At 41.5% G+C, this 18,729-nt stretch overlaps 1 protein-coding gene across 4 annotated transcripts in view; it reads right to left on the bottom strand.

Moving 5' to 3' along the window:
* FHOD3 (formin homology 2 domain containing 3) overlaps positions 1-18,729 on the bottom strand; it is a 450,944-nt gene that overhangs the window by 88,258 nt on the left and 343,957 nt on the right. For all 4 annotated transcript variants that reach the window (XM_027576518.2, XM_027576519.2, XM_027576520.2 and 1 more), the window contains 2 exons: positions 5,990-6,124; positions 1,726-1,776 (listed from right to left, as the gene is read on the bottom strand). In XM_027576518.2, coding sequence (XP_027432319.1) covers positions 1,726-1,776; positions 5,990-6,124 — 186 coding nt within the window. The remainder of the gene's footprint in view (positions 1-1,725; positions 1,777-5,989; positions 6,125-18,729) is intronic.

Here is an 18,729-nt window from a genome sequence, read left to right as displayed (position 1 = left end):
TCTACCAGAAAGCCCCAACAGCTTTCCAAACAGGGACAAAAGTTTATATCCCTCTCTCCCTTCTTCACCAGGTAACTCAAGAAGCAAACTAACCAAGAAAAGTGACTGGTCCAAACCAAAGGGAAATTCTTGGCTGCTTCCATAACCCTCCGTGTAAGCAGAGATGGGGCCCACATGAGGCCATGGAGAGCTCACTCCCGTACCAGCGAAGAAGGCCCAGATGGGTGGCATGGGGCAAGGACTGATGTCAGAACAAGAGGAGCCAGGAGACGAGTGGCAAACACCCCTCTGTATAGGTTTTCCAGGCATAAGTGCTGCTGTGCTTTGCTATCCAGAAAGAGGGAGGCTTCAATCCTTTGGGAAAATTCTGAGGTCAGTCTGAGCCAGTACAGGCCTTGATATCTCCCCAGAAGCTTTCAAGCCTTGCTTGTGCAGATATAACCTGACAGTCAAGTTGTCAAAGGCTCAAAAAAAAAAAAAAATGCAGAATCTGGAGGGAAAGCTAAAAAATAAAATAAAATTTGGTATCTTAAGCCTGGGCATGAAGTCGACAGCATTTTCAGTAAAAGTCTATGTCCTCCAAAGTCAAAAATGGGTATGAATTAGAAAAATAGAAGTTTCTTGTTTCTTTCACTCTAAATTTGCTGGCCACAACTGGTTATTATGATGGCAATAATCTAATAAAACACTGGAATTAAAGCAATGCCATAGTTTTATTTCTAAGTCTGACCTAAGGATCTAATTGTTTAATTCGTCACAGGCAGACTCCATCCACTCTTCCCTGCCCTCAGACTGTCTTGAACTATTTAGCTGAAGGTGTCTAAGACAATTCAGCAAAATTCCACTTATTGGCATAGTTCACAGATGGTGAGGTTCCCAACCGGCTCTAGTATGAAATCAGCCTTTTCATTGCTCCATGTACTATTGCCATCTGGTGGTGGAGGGAATTGCTACAGGGTCAAAACTTGCCCTTTGCTCGTTTACTTCCAAAAACAGTCTCTCTTGCTTATCTTAGTTTATCAGACATTGAATACGTTCACTTTGGATATTTTAGTAGGATTCAAAGCATGGTGCCATTGAAAGCACAAAACAGTTCAGAGCTTAATATTCTAAATAAAGCTGTGGGTTCATTTGCTCATTTATTCCATCTATCCTTCCTAAGTGCCTGCTATGGGCCAAGCACTGTGGAGGGCACTGCGACAACAAGGAAAGTGAGACATGGGTCCTGCCGCCTAGGAACTGAGAACAGTTCGGTAGGGAGGCAGGCAAGTGGTCAGACATATCCTGCAAGAGTCTCAGGAACGTTTGGCACCTCAGTCCACGCCTGGCATAGCATGCACCTTCAAATATTTGTTAAAGGAATGCTGAATGAGCGACCTGGAAGCACACAGTAGGGACACCTACCCCAAGCTCAGTGGTGGTGGTGCAGGGTATTTAAAATATATACCATATGTCAATCTGCTAAACTAATGTGCTCATGTGGAGAGGAGTCTGGAGGAACAGACATGTATTTCACACCATGATGGCACCCATACAAAATCTGTACTTTCCTGGAAAATTTAGATAACTAAGACACTCTATTCCACAAAATACCAGTTATCCAAAGTCTTAGATATCTTAAGTGAAGCTATTTATTTTAACTAACACAGTGTCCTTAGCATGCTTGGTTAGGAATGCAAAGTCAAGTGACATTCGGTTGTAATGGGAAAGAAGAAATATACAAACCTTTCTTCTCTTGCTTGTCTTTGCTCCTCTCTTTTGTCTAAATACTCTCGGCTAATGGAAATATGCAGGAGAAACAAAATAGGGAAGGAAAATAACAGAATTAGATGCTCATGAAATTGCCAAGAAATTACTGACAGTGTATCATGAAAGACTTTATTGCCTCAGAAGTGGGAAGTGGTTGTGTTGGATTTAAAAACAACAACAACAACAACAACAATACAAAGGCTACACTTTAAAAGTACTAAATATAATGGATTTCCTATAAAATCACAGGGATGAGAACATGGAAGACTACAATTAAAGAAAGAAGAATTTAGGTATATGGGGGAGAGGGGAGAAGAAAATTTTTAAAATGTCAAACAATACACAAGTAACATATGGCAATTGCAAGCAAGCAATAGCTTTCAGAGACTATTAACATCCAATCAAATTCTGGTAGGTTCCACAACTTTCATCTCAAGAATTAAATCTGGGTGGGTCCAGGCATCTTGGCCATTTTGTGTGGCACTCCACAGTTTGGACATTCATCCCACAGTGCAGGATTCTTTCTCTTCACCCTTCACATTCCCAGTTTCTATGCAGGGATCATGGGAAGCTCTTACTTTGTACATTTTCTTGTTTGCACTCACAAAATGCCAAATTTCGTCCAATTTTAATGTTTGTTGTCCTGCTCCAGTTGATGAGATTCCAGCTTGAATCTAAGTTTAAGACTTAAGATCAGCCACTTCTCAGTGGACCACTTATTTTCTTGAAAAATTATGACTTCATGGTTTTCTACACCATATTTCACAATGAAGTTAAGTATTCTACCCCTCCATGCACTGGTAACAGGATACGAAGGGACAGTAAGTCAGAGCAATTAAAGCAGGAGAAGGAGAAAACTAGCAAAGACCCGGATTTGTTATCATTTATAAGCACCTGCCCTCATCATTTTCCACATTAGAACCCAGGAAGCTTAAGATCATATTCAACAAAAATAACAACAGATAAGGATGCTTTGCAAGGGAAAAAGCACAAGAAGACTGAGTAACTTAATAAAATGGCTGAAGAAAGGTCAGCCATTTGGGTAATCCCAGGGACTACTTGATAAAGCTTTTCCTATTTCCTTTTTTGAATTTCTTTTCATTCACGTCCTAAGACTTTCAGGATGGAACTACAGTCATCATAATTAATAGCTGTATGTAGTCTGTCCTGATGATCAACATTCCTTCTTGGACAGAGTTGTTTTGCCAGGATCTCTCTGTGTCTTAAATGAGAAGTGAGACCCACTTGGGATCAAGAGCAAATAGTGGATAGTTACAAGTTCAGTCTCTGCCTACATACATACATACAGACAGGCAGACAGCTTAATATATAGTACAATGCACTCTTGTCCTGGTCTTCTGGGACACTCAACTATATGAGTGCGAGGCATTCTGTTATTGTTCTATAGGTCCTTGAGAGACTGTACATTTTTTCTAATGTTTTGCTTCATTTTTTGGATTGGATAATATTTCTATTGTTCTATCTTCCAGTTTAATGACCCTTTCTTCTCTCATCTCCACTCTGCTATTGAACCCATCCAATGAATTTTTCATTTTGATTACTGTATTTCTCAGTTCTATAAGTATTTCCATTTGGTTCTTCTTTATAGCTTCTACTTCTTTACAGAGAATTATCTTTTCATTAGTTTCAAAAGTATTTGCTTTTACATCTTAGAACATGTTTATAGTAGCTGCTTTAGTCTTTGTCTGATAATGACATCTATGTCCTTCTGCAATTAGAGTATTTTGATTCTCTTTTTCCTTTAAGATTCTCCTGGGTTTTTTTTGTGTGTGTGTGTGACAAGTTACTTTGGATTGCATTGGGAACATTTTAAATATTTTGAAAGGAGACTCTGGGTCTTCCTTGAATTCTATAAAGAATCTGGTTTTGCTTTAGCAGGCAATCAACTAGGTTAGGTTCAGCCTGCAAGTTCTGACTGCCTTCTGACATTGGTTCTGATATTAGCTCAGTTTTCAAATACTTTTAATTTTCTCCAAATCAAGCCCTTGTGTGCACCCATCCAGTGGCCAGTCTGGGACACTCTGTATTTAGTTCTCAAAGTCTGTGATGTAGTTTAGGGTTTAAGCTACATGTGTACAACTGCAGATGAGCTAGGAGTGCTCTCTTGATTTTCTACTCTTTGTGGCCTTCCTATAATTTTCTGGCTTCCCTGGGTCTCCCTTCCTGCTCCTCTAGCCAGAAAGCTTGAGCTTTATCTTCTATGCTCTGCTGCTACTTTCAGTAACTCCATCTGCACCCATCTGCAGTGTGCCAGAAGGACACAGAGGGAAAAAAAATGGTGATTTCCCTAGCGCTCTTGGAGTCATAGTTCCTCTGGTCAGAGGAAGGTTCTCCTTGAGTTTTAGGCACCTATGGACACTGCTGCCATCATTGTGCTTCTGTAACAACATAGTTTCAAGGCTGGGGTAGGAAAAAAGGGGGGAAATATGAAAAACAAGACATTTCTCCAGTCTCTGACTTTTAGGACCTCTGTTTGCTGCTCCTTGGTCCAGAAAGAGAGGCTCTCTCTTAGAGTTCTCAGTTCACACTTAGTATGTGTTTCTGGGTTTTGGGGTACCTCTGAGGACACACAAGGTGATAGTGGAGGAAAAGAAGGGTATGCTCTCACTGGCTTGGAACTTTGAAGACTAGCCTCTGTCCCCAGTTCACCTGCTCCCTTTTACAGTAAGGAATTTTCAGAGCTCCACCCATTCCGTCCATGATTTCTGATTGCATTCAGTGATGAAGTAGAAGAGACAGGAGGGAGTATGCATATTTCATCTTCCCCCAAACTGGCACCCAGTTTTAATAGGTTTTTCCAACAAAATCCTTATATATGTCAACGAATCTCTGAATCTTCCAAGTGTTTCTGTCAGATTCTCCACTTCTACTTGGCAGCAAAATATGCAAATCTCTCAGAAAGCCCTGCTCAGGAAGGATTTAACCTGTTCCAGTGGTTTTACAAATGGTCTTTCCAGAAGTGACAACTTCCAAACTTACCTCCTAAGAAATAGTGTATACAGGTGTGGCATTTCCATGTATAATTTGGGAAAAGTCTGACAGCTCAGGGTATGCCATGCAATCACAGTGGAGGAATGATGTTGGTTTACTTCATGCAGGCCATTAACCCAGCCTTACAAAAGCCAGGATTTGCACTTCACCCAAGAATTGGGAGATTTGTTTCCATGTAATAGCGTTACAGTTAAGGCAACCTCATAACTCTGCTTATATTTTGACCATCTCTACAATCACACATACTCTCCTGGGTTCTGAAAAAACATATTGAACTTGTAAATCCTCCCTGACAATGTTTTATACTCTTTATGGGTTTAAATGGGAGTAATTGAAGGGAATACTGTTTGCAAAAGAAATTGAACTGAGGAAACAGGAAGTGAAGATGGGGTGAGAAAAGAAAACAAGAAAGAACATAGAGCAATGACTGGGAAGATGACAAAGGGGGAGATTAGGAGGAGGAGAGGAAGCAGGGAAAGGAAGAGTAGAAGGAATGAAATGTGTGAGGAAAGACTCAGCAGGTGTCCATAGAGCACCACACAGCACGAAGCTCAGGGGAGAGAAGTGGAAGGAGGTCGACCAGGAGGCTGGGGGAGAACAGGTGCACAGGCTGGAGCTGGAGGAGAAACAGAGCAATGCTGGATTCAGCGGGGACGGACAGGCCGTGACAGGAACACAGCCTCAGAGCTGGATGGAGACCAAAGAGATCAGTGGGATAATGGGCTGGGAGTAATCATCAGAATGGCTTTCTCCTCCATAGGAGGAGAGATTATTGTTCAAAAAAATACACTGAAAATTGCTACAGGGAGCAAAGAAGCAAACCAGAAAGTGGGAAAAGCATTTTCTTTTGGCATCCAATAGAATATGAATAAAACAGGAGTACCTTTAGGGGGAAATGACAAATTAAGTTAAGACAATTAGGCTCTCGGTCTTCAGGAAGGCCTGGATAAGACCATTTTAGATAATGGAGGACCCCAAAATACACAAGTTCCTAATTGTATTTGGCTGGCTTTCTGTGCTTCCTGCCATATGGTTAGAGGAAAAAGGCCATAACAAGCCAGAGCTAGCCCATTTCAGGAATGTCTTGCTGTTCCTTAAAAACAGAGGCAGAATCTAAAGCAAACATATTCTTACCTAACCCCTCAGACCAGTATTAATCAAATAGAGCAGGAAGGTACATGCTTTAATTTTCAATTTGTTATTTACAAAATCTTGAAATTCCTCTTACTTGAATTTGTTCCTTTCTTCCCGTTCTATTCTCTGCAGTCTTTCTTCTCTCTCCTGCCGCCGCCGTGCTCTCTCTGCTGCCCATGACTCTTGGTGCTGTCTAAAGGGTGAGGTGAGAAGGCCACTCAGTGATGACCTAAAGACACAGAGTTCGGGCTTTAGTGGTGTGGCCTGCGATGAAAAGTACCCAAGCAGGAACCAGCCAGACTGCAGTTAGAACTGAGCGTCTGGTCCACTGATACCTAGGGATTGCTGGGGGAAAATAACTGAGCGTCTCAGGTTCTTCATCTGCAAATGGAGGTAAGTAACACACTTCATGTGCTGGAAGGACAAGAAGGTGGTAATGTGTATAAAGTACTAAGCACCATGCTTGGCATACAAGCAGTCATCAATAATGGTGCTGTTATTACCCAAAAGAATTCCAGTAATATGCATAACATAAATACAGGTTCATCCTCACCCTCCCCCTCCCTCTCTCTCTCTTTATAGAGAGGTACACACACATTTTAAATTTGTCTACAGAAAGATTATATAGAATCAACATTCAATCTAAAACTGTTTTCTTACTCAGCCATCAATAAAAACAATGAAATCTTACATTTGCAACGACACGGATGGAACTAGAGGGTATTATGTTAAGCAAAGTCAGTCAGTCAGAGAAAGACAATTATCATATGATCTCACTCATATGTGGAATTTAAGAAACAAAACAGAGGATCATAGGGGAAAGGAGGGAAAAAGAAAATAGACAAAATCAGAGAGGGAGACAAACCATAAGAGACTCTTAACTATAGGAAGCGAACTGAGGGTTGCTAAAGGGGAGGGGGTGGGCGGATGGGGTAACTGGGTGATGGGCATTAATTACATGATGTAATGAGCACCTGGTGTTTTTTTTTTTTTAAAGATTTTATTTATTTATTCACAAGAGACAGAGGGAGAGAGAGAGAGAGAAGCAGAGACAGAGGCAGTCTCCCAAGGAGCAGGGAGCCCGATGTGGGACTCGATCCCAGGACCCTGGGATCATGACCTGAGCCGAAGGCAGATGCTTAACCATCTGAGCCACCCAGGTGCCCCAACACTAGGTGTTCCTTACAAGTGATGAATCACTGACCTCTACCTCTGAAACCAATAATACATTATATGTTAATTGAATGTAAATAAAATAAAATAAAAATAAATCTATCTTTAGGACAGAAACTGTTTTCTATTTTATATATGCTAAAAGTATTTTACTGTACACTAGATTCTCAATAGACCCCCTCAAAATAATTGTGTCATCTTAAAACAGGTGTTGGGATAACAGATGAAGAAAAAAAAAGACACAGCAATGGTCTGAAATCTGATTGGAATTAAGGAAATTTCGTTCTATGTCAAGAAGCACCCGAGAACATACAGCATGTTCAAAGGACTTGACTCGTGGTGATACCACACAATCTGGACTGTCCACTGAAGATGGCATTGTGGGGACAGCCAGCTATGGGAGGCCTCAGTGAGGGATCATAGGGGTGGATATCACAGGAAATGTTAAGTCAGGAGAATGGGTGGGAAAAGGGAAAATTATGTAAGCATGTGAACAATAAGGAAGGGAGTTTGTTGGGAAGACGAGTCTGTTGGACCTCTGGGGAATAATAAAACAAATCTGTATGGACAAGGAGGCCTTAATTTATTGAAAAAAAATTCCAAGACTAAGATATAACTATTTCTCAAATATTGGTTGGGTGAAATCATACTGGAATTCAGTGAAAATATGCCTGCCTAGTGGAGAACACAAGGTTCCTTAGTGCAAGAGGAAGATGACTCTGGTATCACTCACATTCTGCCGTAAGTCCCACAGCTGTTCTCCCTAGAAAAGTGGGGTGCCTCTGGCTCTCACTCACAGGTGGCAGAAGTAGAGGGAAGAAACTGCCATTCCTGGTAGCTACAGGAAGGGAGAATCCTATACTCCAGGCTCACTAAGGAGCTACTCCCTCAGCCCTGGACACTCAGGCATGTATAGAATTTGATTTCTCCTTCACATGAATGAAGTCCAGACTATCTCAAGTTGCTCTTATTTATTTTTCTGTTACATGCAGCTAAATCTAAGCCACAAAGTGGAAAGGTTTACTATAATTCTCACACAGTGATAATTGTCATGGACATAACAGATTTTTTCAACTTGATTCATAAGTTTAACATGACAAAGGAACATATATACCCAATGCCCCAACTTAGAGAAAGCATTCTTCTCAAATACACAGAGACTGTCTAAAAACTGACCACCGATCCTGCCATAAAGCTCATAAAGAGACGCCAAAAATTGGTTTCATATGGGCTACCTTCTTAACCACAATGCAACTGAGTTGAAAATAATAAAATTTAAAAATTGATATAATTGGAAAACTGTAAACACTTCTAAATAACTCAGGCCAAAGAAGAAAAGTATAGGGTCACCTGGGTGGCTCAGTTGTTAAGCGTCTGCCTTCGGCTCAGGTCATGATCCCAGGGTCCTGGGATCGAGCCCCGCATTGGGCTCCCTGCTACGTGGGAAGCCTGCTTCTCCCTCTCCCACTCTGCCTGCTTGTGTCCCCTCTCTCACTGTCTCTCTCTGTCAAATAAATAAATAAAATCTTAAAAAAAGAAGTAGAGAAAATTGGAAAATATTCAAAGGGTACTATAATGAAAAAGCTATAGGATGCTTCCATAGTAGTACCTAGAAGGAGATTTATTGCCTGCAGTGTTTATAATAGAAAAGAAGTTAACTCAATAATCTGAAAAGCAACAGTAGAATAAATTCAAAGACGGCAAAAGAAATAAAGGTATGAATGAAATAGAGAAATCAAGATACATAGAGAAAATCAACAAAATCGAAGCTGATTTATAATTTTTAAAAATAATAATATATTCTGTCAAAATTGTTCAAGAAAAAAACTACAAATAAGCAATATTCAAAACTGGTATGTAGATATAACCACAAATATAACAAGAGACAAAATTATGAGAAAATGAGGAGAAATTTTTATGACCATATATTTGGAAACTTCGAAGAAATGGACAATTTTTTTTTTAAAGATCTTAATTTATTTTTTTGACAGAGAGAGACACAGCGAGAGCAGGAACACTAGCAGGGGGAGTGGGAGAGGGAGAAGCAGGCTTCCCGCTGAGCAGGGAGCCCGATGCGGGGCTCGATCCCAGGACCCTGGAATCATGACCTGAGCCGAAGGCAGACGCTTAACGACTGAGCCACCCAGGGGCCCAAAATGGACAATTTTCTAAAAATAACTTACCAAATCTAAGAAACAGATATTTTAGAAAGCCCTATTAACCTTAAGAAATTGAACCAATTAATTACAGATATATCCATACACACCAAAATGAAATAACCCCCCCCCAAGTATCAGATTTTTAAAGGTATTTTCTATAAAATAATCAAAGAAGAGCTCATTTTAATCATATACAGAGTTTCAGAGAATATAAAAAGCTCCCCAGCTCATGTTATGTGATTGCTAATACTCTGACACAAAAACCAAACAAGAACAGTATGAAGACAGAAACTTATATACTGACTGCAAATACAAACACCACTGCAAGATCTAAAATAAAATCATGTTTTGTTTGTCTAATGAATGCAAGGATGTTTAAGATGAAAATATCAATGACTGTAATTTACCACATTAATAGATATAGGAGAAAAGCCATGACTACCTCTGTAGATGCAGAAAAAGCTTTAAATGCAACACTCATTTGTTATTAAACAACACAACAACAACTTCAGCAAGCATAGGATTGGAGAGCACTGTCTTAACCTGACAATGGGTATTTAGCAAATTTTTTTTAAAACTATGGTAAACATTACTCAATGCTGGAACATTAAGAGCATCTTAATGTTAGAATTGATCAATCAGTGGGGAAATGATGGACTATTTAACAATTGCACTACTAGCCACATAAAGCAAAATACAATTAGGCCTTCCACATACCGAACACAAAAATAAATCCTAGGAGTTTTTGTGGAAAATGTAAAAAGCAAAACTTTGCAATGTTTAGGTCTCAAGAAAGAATTTTTATACCAGAAACCAAAAAGGGCAATTAAACAGGAAAAACTTGATACATTAACATTTAAAATTTGTATGCATTTTTTTAAGAACAAAGAGAAGCCACCACCTAGGAGGAGCTACTTGTAACACATATAAACCACAAAGGATTAGTATATGTACAACAAAAAGAACCAACCACTCCACATAAAAAAAAAAAAAAAAAAAGAAACCACTCAGTGGAAAAATGAGCAAAAGATAATGGACATTTTGCTGAAGAAGAAAATTAAATGGCCAATAAATATACAAATGATCTCATCTTCACTAGAAATGAGGGAAAAAGAATGCAAATTAAACCCATAGTGATGTATTGTTTCAGATGTCTCAGATTGCAGATTGACAAAAACTAATGCCTAATGACCTGAAGCATTGGTACAGAACAAGACAAGAACTCTCTTATGTTGCTTCTGGGAGTCTAAGTTGATAAAATCATTTTGGAGAAGCACTTAATGCATTTGAAGATGTGCATATCCTACCACCCAGCAATTCCACTTTTAGATTTATACAAGAGAGCAACTTTTGCATGCTAAAGATGGCCAATACATACAAAAATACTGCATGTTACACTGTTTTGTATTGTTAATGGTTAATGATTAGAAACATCTATATAGAAAAAGATATATATATTTTTACAAAGAAATACCTTACACCTGTGAAAAATGAATAGAGTGAAATGGACTAACATGGGTGATTCTCAAAAGCACAATATATTTACAAGAAAAGTAGTTTGAAGAATATGAATAGTATGCTATTATTTATGTGAAGTTTAAATACACGCAAAGCAAAATCATACACTATTTAGGGATATATTTATATTTAGCAAAAATATAGCAACATATATGGAAATGATAAAACCAATTTCAGGTGGTCATCACTGGGGAAGAAAAAAATCAAAGGGACAGGGCTTCAACTTTATATACAATGTTCTTTATAGCTCCTACAACTTTCTGTCATTATCTAAAATCTTCTGTAAGCTTGGAATATATTTTTGGACGCCAATCTTTTGCTTTTTAAGAATCAAAAGTACTTCTCTTTTATTTATTTATTTATTTTTTAAAGATTTTATTTATTTGACAGAGAGAGACACAGCCAGAGAGGGAACACAAGCAGGAGGAGTGGGAGAGGGAGAAGCAGGCTTCCCGCTGAGCAGGGAGCCCGATGCGGGGCTCGATCCCGGGACCCTGGGATTATGACCTGAGCCGAAGGCAGATGCTTAACGACTGAGCCACCCAGGCGCCCCAAAAGGACTTCTCTTTTAATATCAAATATCTTCGAAGCTCCAAGCTAGCTGAACATCAAAAGTTAAGTCTAGTTCCAGAATTTTATTTATAAGATTTTACTTATTTACTTAAGAGCGAGTGAGAGAGAGAGCACAAGTGGGGGAGAGGAAGAAGCAGGTTCCCCGCTGAGCAAGTAGCCCAATGTGGGGCTTGAACCCAGAACCCTGGGATCATGACCTGAGCCGAAGGCACATGCTTACTCGATGGAGCCACCCAGGTGCCCCTAGTTCCAGAATTTTAAAGCAAAAAATAACATACTTTACACAGGAGAATTATTTTAGGGACTGTTTCTCCCCTATATGGGGGATTTGAATCCAGCACAGCTTCCCAGCCTGCCCTGTGTGGTAGTCTCTTTAAGCCCTAGCAGCTTTACCTTCTGAGATCTCTTTTCAGAGGTAAGAGACAGGAGCAAACTTGGTGGTCTGTGTTCTTGGGTGAAGAGCAAGATAAGGACCTTGCCATTCGCCTTACACTTCTGACTTTAGTTTTTTCTTCTAAATGTTTCTGCTTATTTTAGGAAAAACTTAATATATAACTTAATGATGGGCCATTAATGGCTATGCTAATGAAGCCACAGTGAAGCTTCTCTATATGGTACATAACATCATTTCCTTATATAAACTATGAATATTAGAACCTGTTAATTAAATTAATTAATTAAAGTAGAATTAGAACTTGAGAAAGTTAAGGAGGGTCCAGTTTAGTCAAATGGATAGGCCATTCCTTCCTGCAGATTGTGCTCCTGCCCACTTGGACCTTGTAGGAAGCTCTCATATTGACTCTCTGGTCAGAACACAGCAAACGCTCTGTCAGGCAGCATTAATAATACGTGAAGTCTCCTTCCTTAATAAGTTCAGTTCGGAAAGAACCAAAATGTGAGCTGTTAACTCAAAGCAATGCAGAATGGTTCCTCTTTTCTGGAAATGAAACAAAATGCCTTGAACAACTCAAGATCCATTCTCTTGAGCACCCTAACACAGATTCCTGTAGCAGGAAGTGAGAATTAAAAGACCCCTCCTCCCCACAATGAGCTTTTCTGTCCTAGATGCATATTAGCCACTTTGGTCATACTGGAAACAAAAGACTATAAACATAATATTAATAAATTAATAAAGACCTCCCTAGGTCTCCTGGATAAGTCCAACATGTGAGAACATAAACTGTGGTCCTATAAATCCTGTTTCTGGAAATGGGCTCAACCTATTAATATCAATGCTGGAATGCATTCAAACCAAAGGGGAATATCCCAAATCATCCTTAAAAAACAAAAAACAAACACCCAAATGCCAAAATTCAAGCTAGCACGGTAAGTTCTTCTCCTTATAAAGGCATCTTTAACAGATTTTTATCTTTCGTATTAAGTTTTCCAGGAAAAATACCTACAGTGATTGGAAGTTGCTGTGATGTTTAATCTTGGCCGGTCTGAGGGCCAGCTATGGCAAAAAGGAATGAGCACAAGGCTTAGAGAAAACCTGAGCATGGCCCATCATTGAACACCTGTGAGCCTAGTTTACTTGTTTGTAAAATGGTGGTAATACTACTAGCAACTCATGAAGCACTGTAAGGTTAACATGAGAGTTTAGGTAGGCATTTGCTTAGAACAGCATCTGGGCCATAACAGGTACATGACACATCTCAGTTTATGTGGGGAGCCTATAATCTCTAAATGTGGTGGGAAAGCTAAGCCGCCATCCCCAAGGCTAGATCTGGAATAGGACCCTGGCAGTTCCCAGGCTGAGAGGCGGGAGTGGGCTGGGGATCTGATCCGAAACTTCCTGCCGCGACTTCCAGCCGGGTGAGTCACCGGGACGGCGAGCCACCCCAGAACACAGCTGGAAAGCTGAAGTCACGTAAGTTACACCCGAGGCAACTGCAACTGAGTGAAGCCACCTAAGAATGCAGGTGGAGCAGAGCCAGAGATTTTGCAACAGAGCGGATGATATACTCTGAGGGAGAGGAATTGCAATATTTAATCTTGGCCATACCAGGTCCCAGGGGCTGCCCCAGAAACACATCTGGTTAAAGCCTCCCTCGCCAGGATGTCTGAAACAGGAACTCCATTTCACTGAAATGTGGTTGATAATAAGAGTTACCATTTATGGAGACAATAATACCGTGTGGCAATTATTTTATGTGAAATGATTCTTTAAACCCTACGACCTCTTGCACAAAGTTCCATTATTGTCCCCTTTATAGATGAGGAAACGGAGGCCAGAGGAGTCCCATTTGGGATACAGCAGAGCTGGGTATATAAACAAGTCCGATAGGCCAGACCACCAGTGTTGACCAATGTCTTAGAGAAAGTTCAAGAGGAAGGAATACATTTCATCTCATTTTATGAGGCCAGCAGTACTCCGGTGTACAACCATTTTGGAATACAGCTTGGCAATTTCTTAAAAAGCTAAACATGCACCTACCATATGACTCAGCTATTTCATTTGTAGGTATTTCAGCAAGAGAAATGAAAGCACATTCCCATACCAAGACTTGCAAACAAATGCTCATAGCCAAAGTTTGGAAACAACTCAAATGTCCATCGACAGGTCCACAGATAAACTGTGGTCTATTTCTACAACGGAGTACTAGTCAGCAATAAAAAGGAATGAAGTCTTTAAACGTACAACACAATGACTGGATTTTAAAACGGTTATGTTAATTGAAAGACGTCAACCCCTCCCTAAGAGACCACACAGTGTGATTACATTTATATAAAACTCTAAAAAATGTAAACTAATCTACAATGACAGAAAGCAGACCTGCGGTTGCTTGGGATGGGGAGCGGCAGCTATAAGCACAGAAGGGCATGAGACAGTGTCCGGGCTGACGAAGATCTGCCGGCACTGTTTCACCCACACATATGTACGTCGACACTTCTGCTCAACTTTTTTATGTCAATTATACTGCATAAGCTATTTAAACACACACACTTCTTTTGGTAAGTTGGAGTTAAGTAAAAGTCTTATTTGTAAAGCAGCAGATCTTCAACATTTTTTATTAAAAAAAAATGATCTCTGGTGATACAGGCACAGAAGTCAAACTAAGGTCACAAATTATCTGATGTTTGAAATGATCACTTAAGGGGTGCCTGGGTGGCTCAGACGGTTAAGCGTCTGCCTTCGGCTCAGGTCATGATTTGAGCCCCGCACCGGGTTCCTTGCTCAGCAGAAAGCCTGCTTCTCCCTCTCCTTCTACTGCTCCCCCTGCTTGTGTTCTCTCGCTCTCTCTGTCAAATAAATAAATAAAATCTTTAAAAAAAAAAAAAAAGAAGAGGGGCACCTGGGTGGCTCAGTCGTTGGGCATCTGCCTTCGGCTCAGGTCATGATCCCAGGGTCCTGGGATCGAACCCCACATCGGGATCCCTGCTCCACGGGAAACCTGCATCTCCCTCTCCCCACTCCCCCTGCTTGTGTTCCCTCTCTCGCTATGTCCCTCTCTGTCAAATAAATAAATAAAATCTTAAAAAAAAAAGAAATCACTTAATTCACAAGTAGATAATTTAATATGAAGATACAGAGGTCAAAGAATAGTAATAAAATGGCAATTTGACAATGCACAACAGTGAGGCTGTCCTCACAGCCTGGCTGTGAAGTTGGGGGTCACCTGATCTAAGGATCACAGGAGAAGAGATAACTCTGGGTGATGCCTCGCTATAAAAGGCGTCTGCTTGCCCTGAAGTGAGGAAATGTCTGAATCTTCTTTCATACTTCAGGGCTACATCTCAGCTCTCAAGATGAAATGAGCAAACCCCAGAGGCAGCCCCAAGAAACAGGCAACCTTTCTCTATCATCACTGCTACAATCCCGGAGACCTCTGCTATCAAAGATGGGGACATGGGTTTAAGGCTTCCTTTTGCTTTCCCTTCTCCAGCCTGTCCCACGCTGCTTCAACAGGTCTGAGCTTTCCAGACAGAGCGGGGAAGAGAAGAGCTCGTGCGGCATGCCATGGAGACTGGCCTCATGTGCAGCCTCACGTGACTGTGCTCACTCACCGGCAGGCCATGAGGCCGTTCCTCCAGGCCTAGCTGGCGTCAGGCTTCGACCTGTCCTCTGGCCCCTTCTTCAGGCCCTGACCCCAGGCTCATAGCAGTTCTTGCCAGTTCGTTCTTACTTTCCACCCTCCTGTCCAAGATCAAATGAGTCCGCCAGCCGGGAGGCCAGTCTTCCCGTCACAGCTCCAGGACCAACCCAATGTGGCTTCATAATTAAACTCTTCCTGCAGCTTCCAAAACATGGATAGCCACCAGAAGCTCTTGCATCATGGCTTCCTGGCCTTGCGGGCCCAGACAGAGGTCCATCCTCCCCGTCTTCTATCTTCCTCTCCTCTCCAGGCCAACTTATACCTCCCATGCATGCCTACCCCTTCTCTAAACACCAAATCTCTTCCAAACATAGTTCTCTAGCTCAGGATCTGTTTTGAAGACAGACGTGGACTCACTCTTTTTTTTTTTTTTTTTTTAATTTTCCTCATTTAAATGGGTTTGCTCGCCTCATCATGAGAGCCGGCAAGCCTAGGGATAAAATGCAGCAGGTCTTACACTGGTGAGTCAGTTTCCCAGACCTCTTACCAGAGGTGTCCCTCACGAGGACTGAGCACCTATGCTAGGCTCTCCACTTTGATGGCCTCTAAGCTCTTCTATGAAATTTCATTTTCTTCACAAAATTTACTGCAATGGAAACTCTCTATTTGCTGATGGTTTGCTTATCATCTGTTTCTGCCACTAGAGTGTGAGCCCAGTGAAGCCAGGAGCAGGTTCTGATTAAATCAATGCTGGATTCCCATGCCGGCATAGGGGGGGCACATCATGAGCACTGAATAAATACTTACTGAATGAAATAGAAGGGTCATTATACGTGTGTATGAGCATGTGCAGCCCCCAGTGGCTAGGTTTCCGGTTGTCACTGGCTACTTTGGTTTTGTACTGGCACCGTACAAAGATTAGAGAGTGAGAAAGGGTGGGGGGAGGGTCTATCTATATATCTTGCTATCTGTCTACACACACATACTCTTTCTCAAATCAACCCAGGAAGAAACTCAGTCTCTCCCATTCTAATAGTAATGCTTATTTACTTATGGCTGGGGTTTGTGGGAAGCAGTGGGGGGAAATGGGACAAGGGACCCAGGAGGACATTTTCAGAGTGAGCAATCTTTCCCTCATTCTTACCCTTTTTCACTCTGTACTTTTTGTACAATGCTAGTGTAAAACCACGGTGGCCAATGATAACCAGAAACCAGCTCATCAGGGGCTGACCCACTAGGAGCAGGTGCACAGAAGGGGGATGGCACAGGGACTCGGTGCACAGCACGGGGTAACAGTCTGCTGCTCTGTGGGCACAGCTGTTCTGAGGAGTGGTATTTGCATTTCCTTGTCAGAGATCTCACCTAACTCTGTTACACACACTGTTCTCACTTCCCAACAGAATTACGATATGTATCCTTGAAGGTTGCTATGTTTACCTTTTATAGAAACAAGGATGAGAGAACTGTGTAATTAAAAAAAATCTATTCTAATCCCACTTTCCAAAGGAAGAAAACAGGATTCTGTGAGATTAAACCTGGCCAGGCATCTGTGCACCTGTTTATTTGACAAAGAGGTTTGGGGCAGGGCAGCGAACAGGAGGCTGGGGACTCTCACATGGGAGACACAGAAATGGCTCTGCCCAACAGCAGCGAAGAAGAAGCAGTTGTCCTACAGGAGAAGGCAAGGAACGCGAGATCAGCACAGAGTGCTTTTTGCCTTGCAAAAAGAAAAACGGTCTCTTTAGAAGTCATGTGAACATGGATCCTATAGCACATCGTCCTGCTTGTCTTAATGATTTTCTCCAAATCTTATAATAAAATGGCCAGTCTAGGAAAGTTAACCATCTTGATCCCATGGCTTCGTGGGACCCAAGTCCACTACCACAGACCACTGCAGATTTGTGAACCCAATTTTTGAAACAAAAGGGTAAACGCATAATGATTCGAAGGGCCGAGAGCTGAAATAGAGGTGTGTGAATCCACAAAGACGTTACAGTTCATTCTGTCTGAGGAAGTCAGAGGAGTTTTATAGGACAGATGTCATCTACATGGCTTTCGGAGGCCAAGAAGAAATCAAGTGATGAATAAAGGAGAGGCTAGTCAAAGAACAGAGCAAATTTGGCAGAAGGGGCCTCAGGGGAGCATGGTATGCTCATGGCATCTCCATAGGGGTAAAGTACAGTGAGGATGGGGGACATGATGGCTGATGAAGCTGGGAGGTGCATGCAGGACCCAAATGTGAGAGATCCTATTGGTGATGTTAATCAGGCTGGGCTTCACTGATAGGCAGTGGGAGTCATTCGAAGTTTCTAAGCAGGAAAAGTCACCGGCTCAGATCTACATTTCAGAAGGACACTGATCACTCAATAGCTAGTCCAGGCATGACACAGATCTTGAACTAAATCTCTGGTGGTAGGAATGGTGAGGAGTCGGCTCCAAAACACACGAGGGAGAAAGAGTCTCTAAAGTCTATTTAGGATTCGGAGTCCTCCTGCAGGACAGAGGGCTGATGGTCCCCCAACACCCGGAGTCACCGCATGAAGCTGCCATAAGGGAGCCAGACCTACCGCAAACTCACTTGGCCAACGCACCGGTGCTTCTCCCCTCCTGCGCTTTGGGTGTAACACAGTCGATTAATCAGGACCACACTGAGCCTTACAGGACCTCAGGGTAACAAGACAGGGATCAGGAATTAGCAGCAGGTGAGAAGGAAGTCTACATGGTAAAAGGAGAACACAACTTCTTCGAATGGTAGGGACTCAGTCCACACTGGTACCTTTTATTTCCTACTGGCAGTTATGGACTGGGTGCCATTGATTGTGGATCACATAGTAAGGCAATGCCTTTTATCCTATTTTATATACTATTCAGGATTTTCTCAGTGATGTTCAAGGTTTATTTATTTATTTTTTTTAATCTACTTTGACGGGCTGCCTGGGTGGCTCGGTTGCTTAAATGTCTGCCTTGGGCTCAGGTCATGATCCCAGGGTCCTGGGATTGAGCCCTGCATCAGGCTCCCTGCTCAGCGGGGAGCCTGCTTCTCCCTCTGCCTGCAGCTCCCCCCTGGTTATGTTCTCTCTTTCTGAGAAATAAAATCTTTTAAAGAATTCTACTTTGACCAATTTAAATTTAAAATTAAAGAAAAAAAAAAAACCTTTAACTAAGGCCCCAATGGACAGTGGGGCTCTTGACTCCACTAACACAATTTTTAACAAAGTACCATATAGATCAAGGGGTGGAACATAGCCAGCAAGTATTTGAGATCCAGAAAAACACACGAATCATATATTTGGAGAAGGCAGTGGTTTGAAGATCAAACAAGCAAAACCTCAAGGCACATGTAGGTACTAGTGAAGAGGCAAGAAATGACAAAA

Source organism: Zalophus californianus, chromosome 14, assembly GCF_009762305.2.
Source record: "Zalophus californianus isolate mZalCal1 chromosome 14, mZalCal1.pri.v2, whole genome shotgun sequence".
Classification (NCBI taxonomy): Eukaryota; Metazoa; Chordata; class Mammalia; order Carnivora; family Otariidae; genus Zalophus; species Zalophus californianus.
The sequence above is the reverse complement of the archived record's forward strand: the minus strand, read 5'-3'. Positions and strand labels throughout refer to the sequence as shown.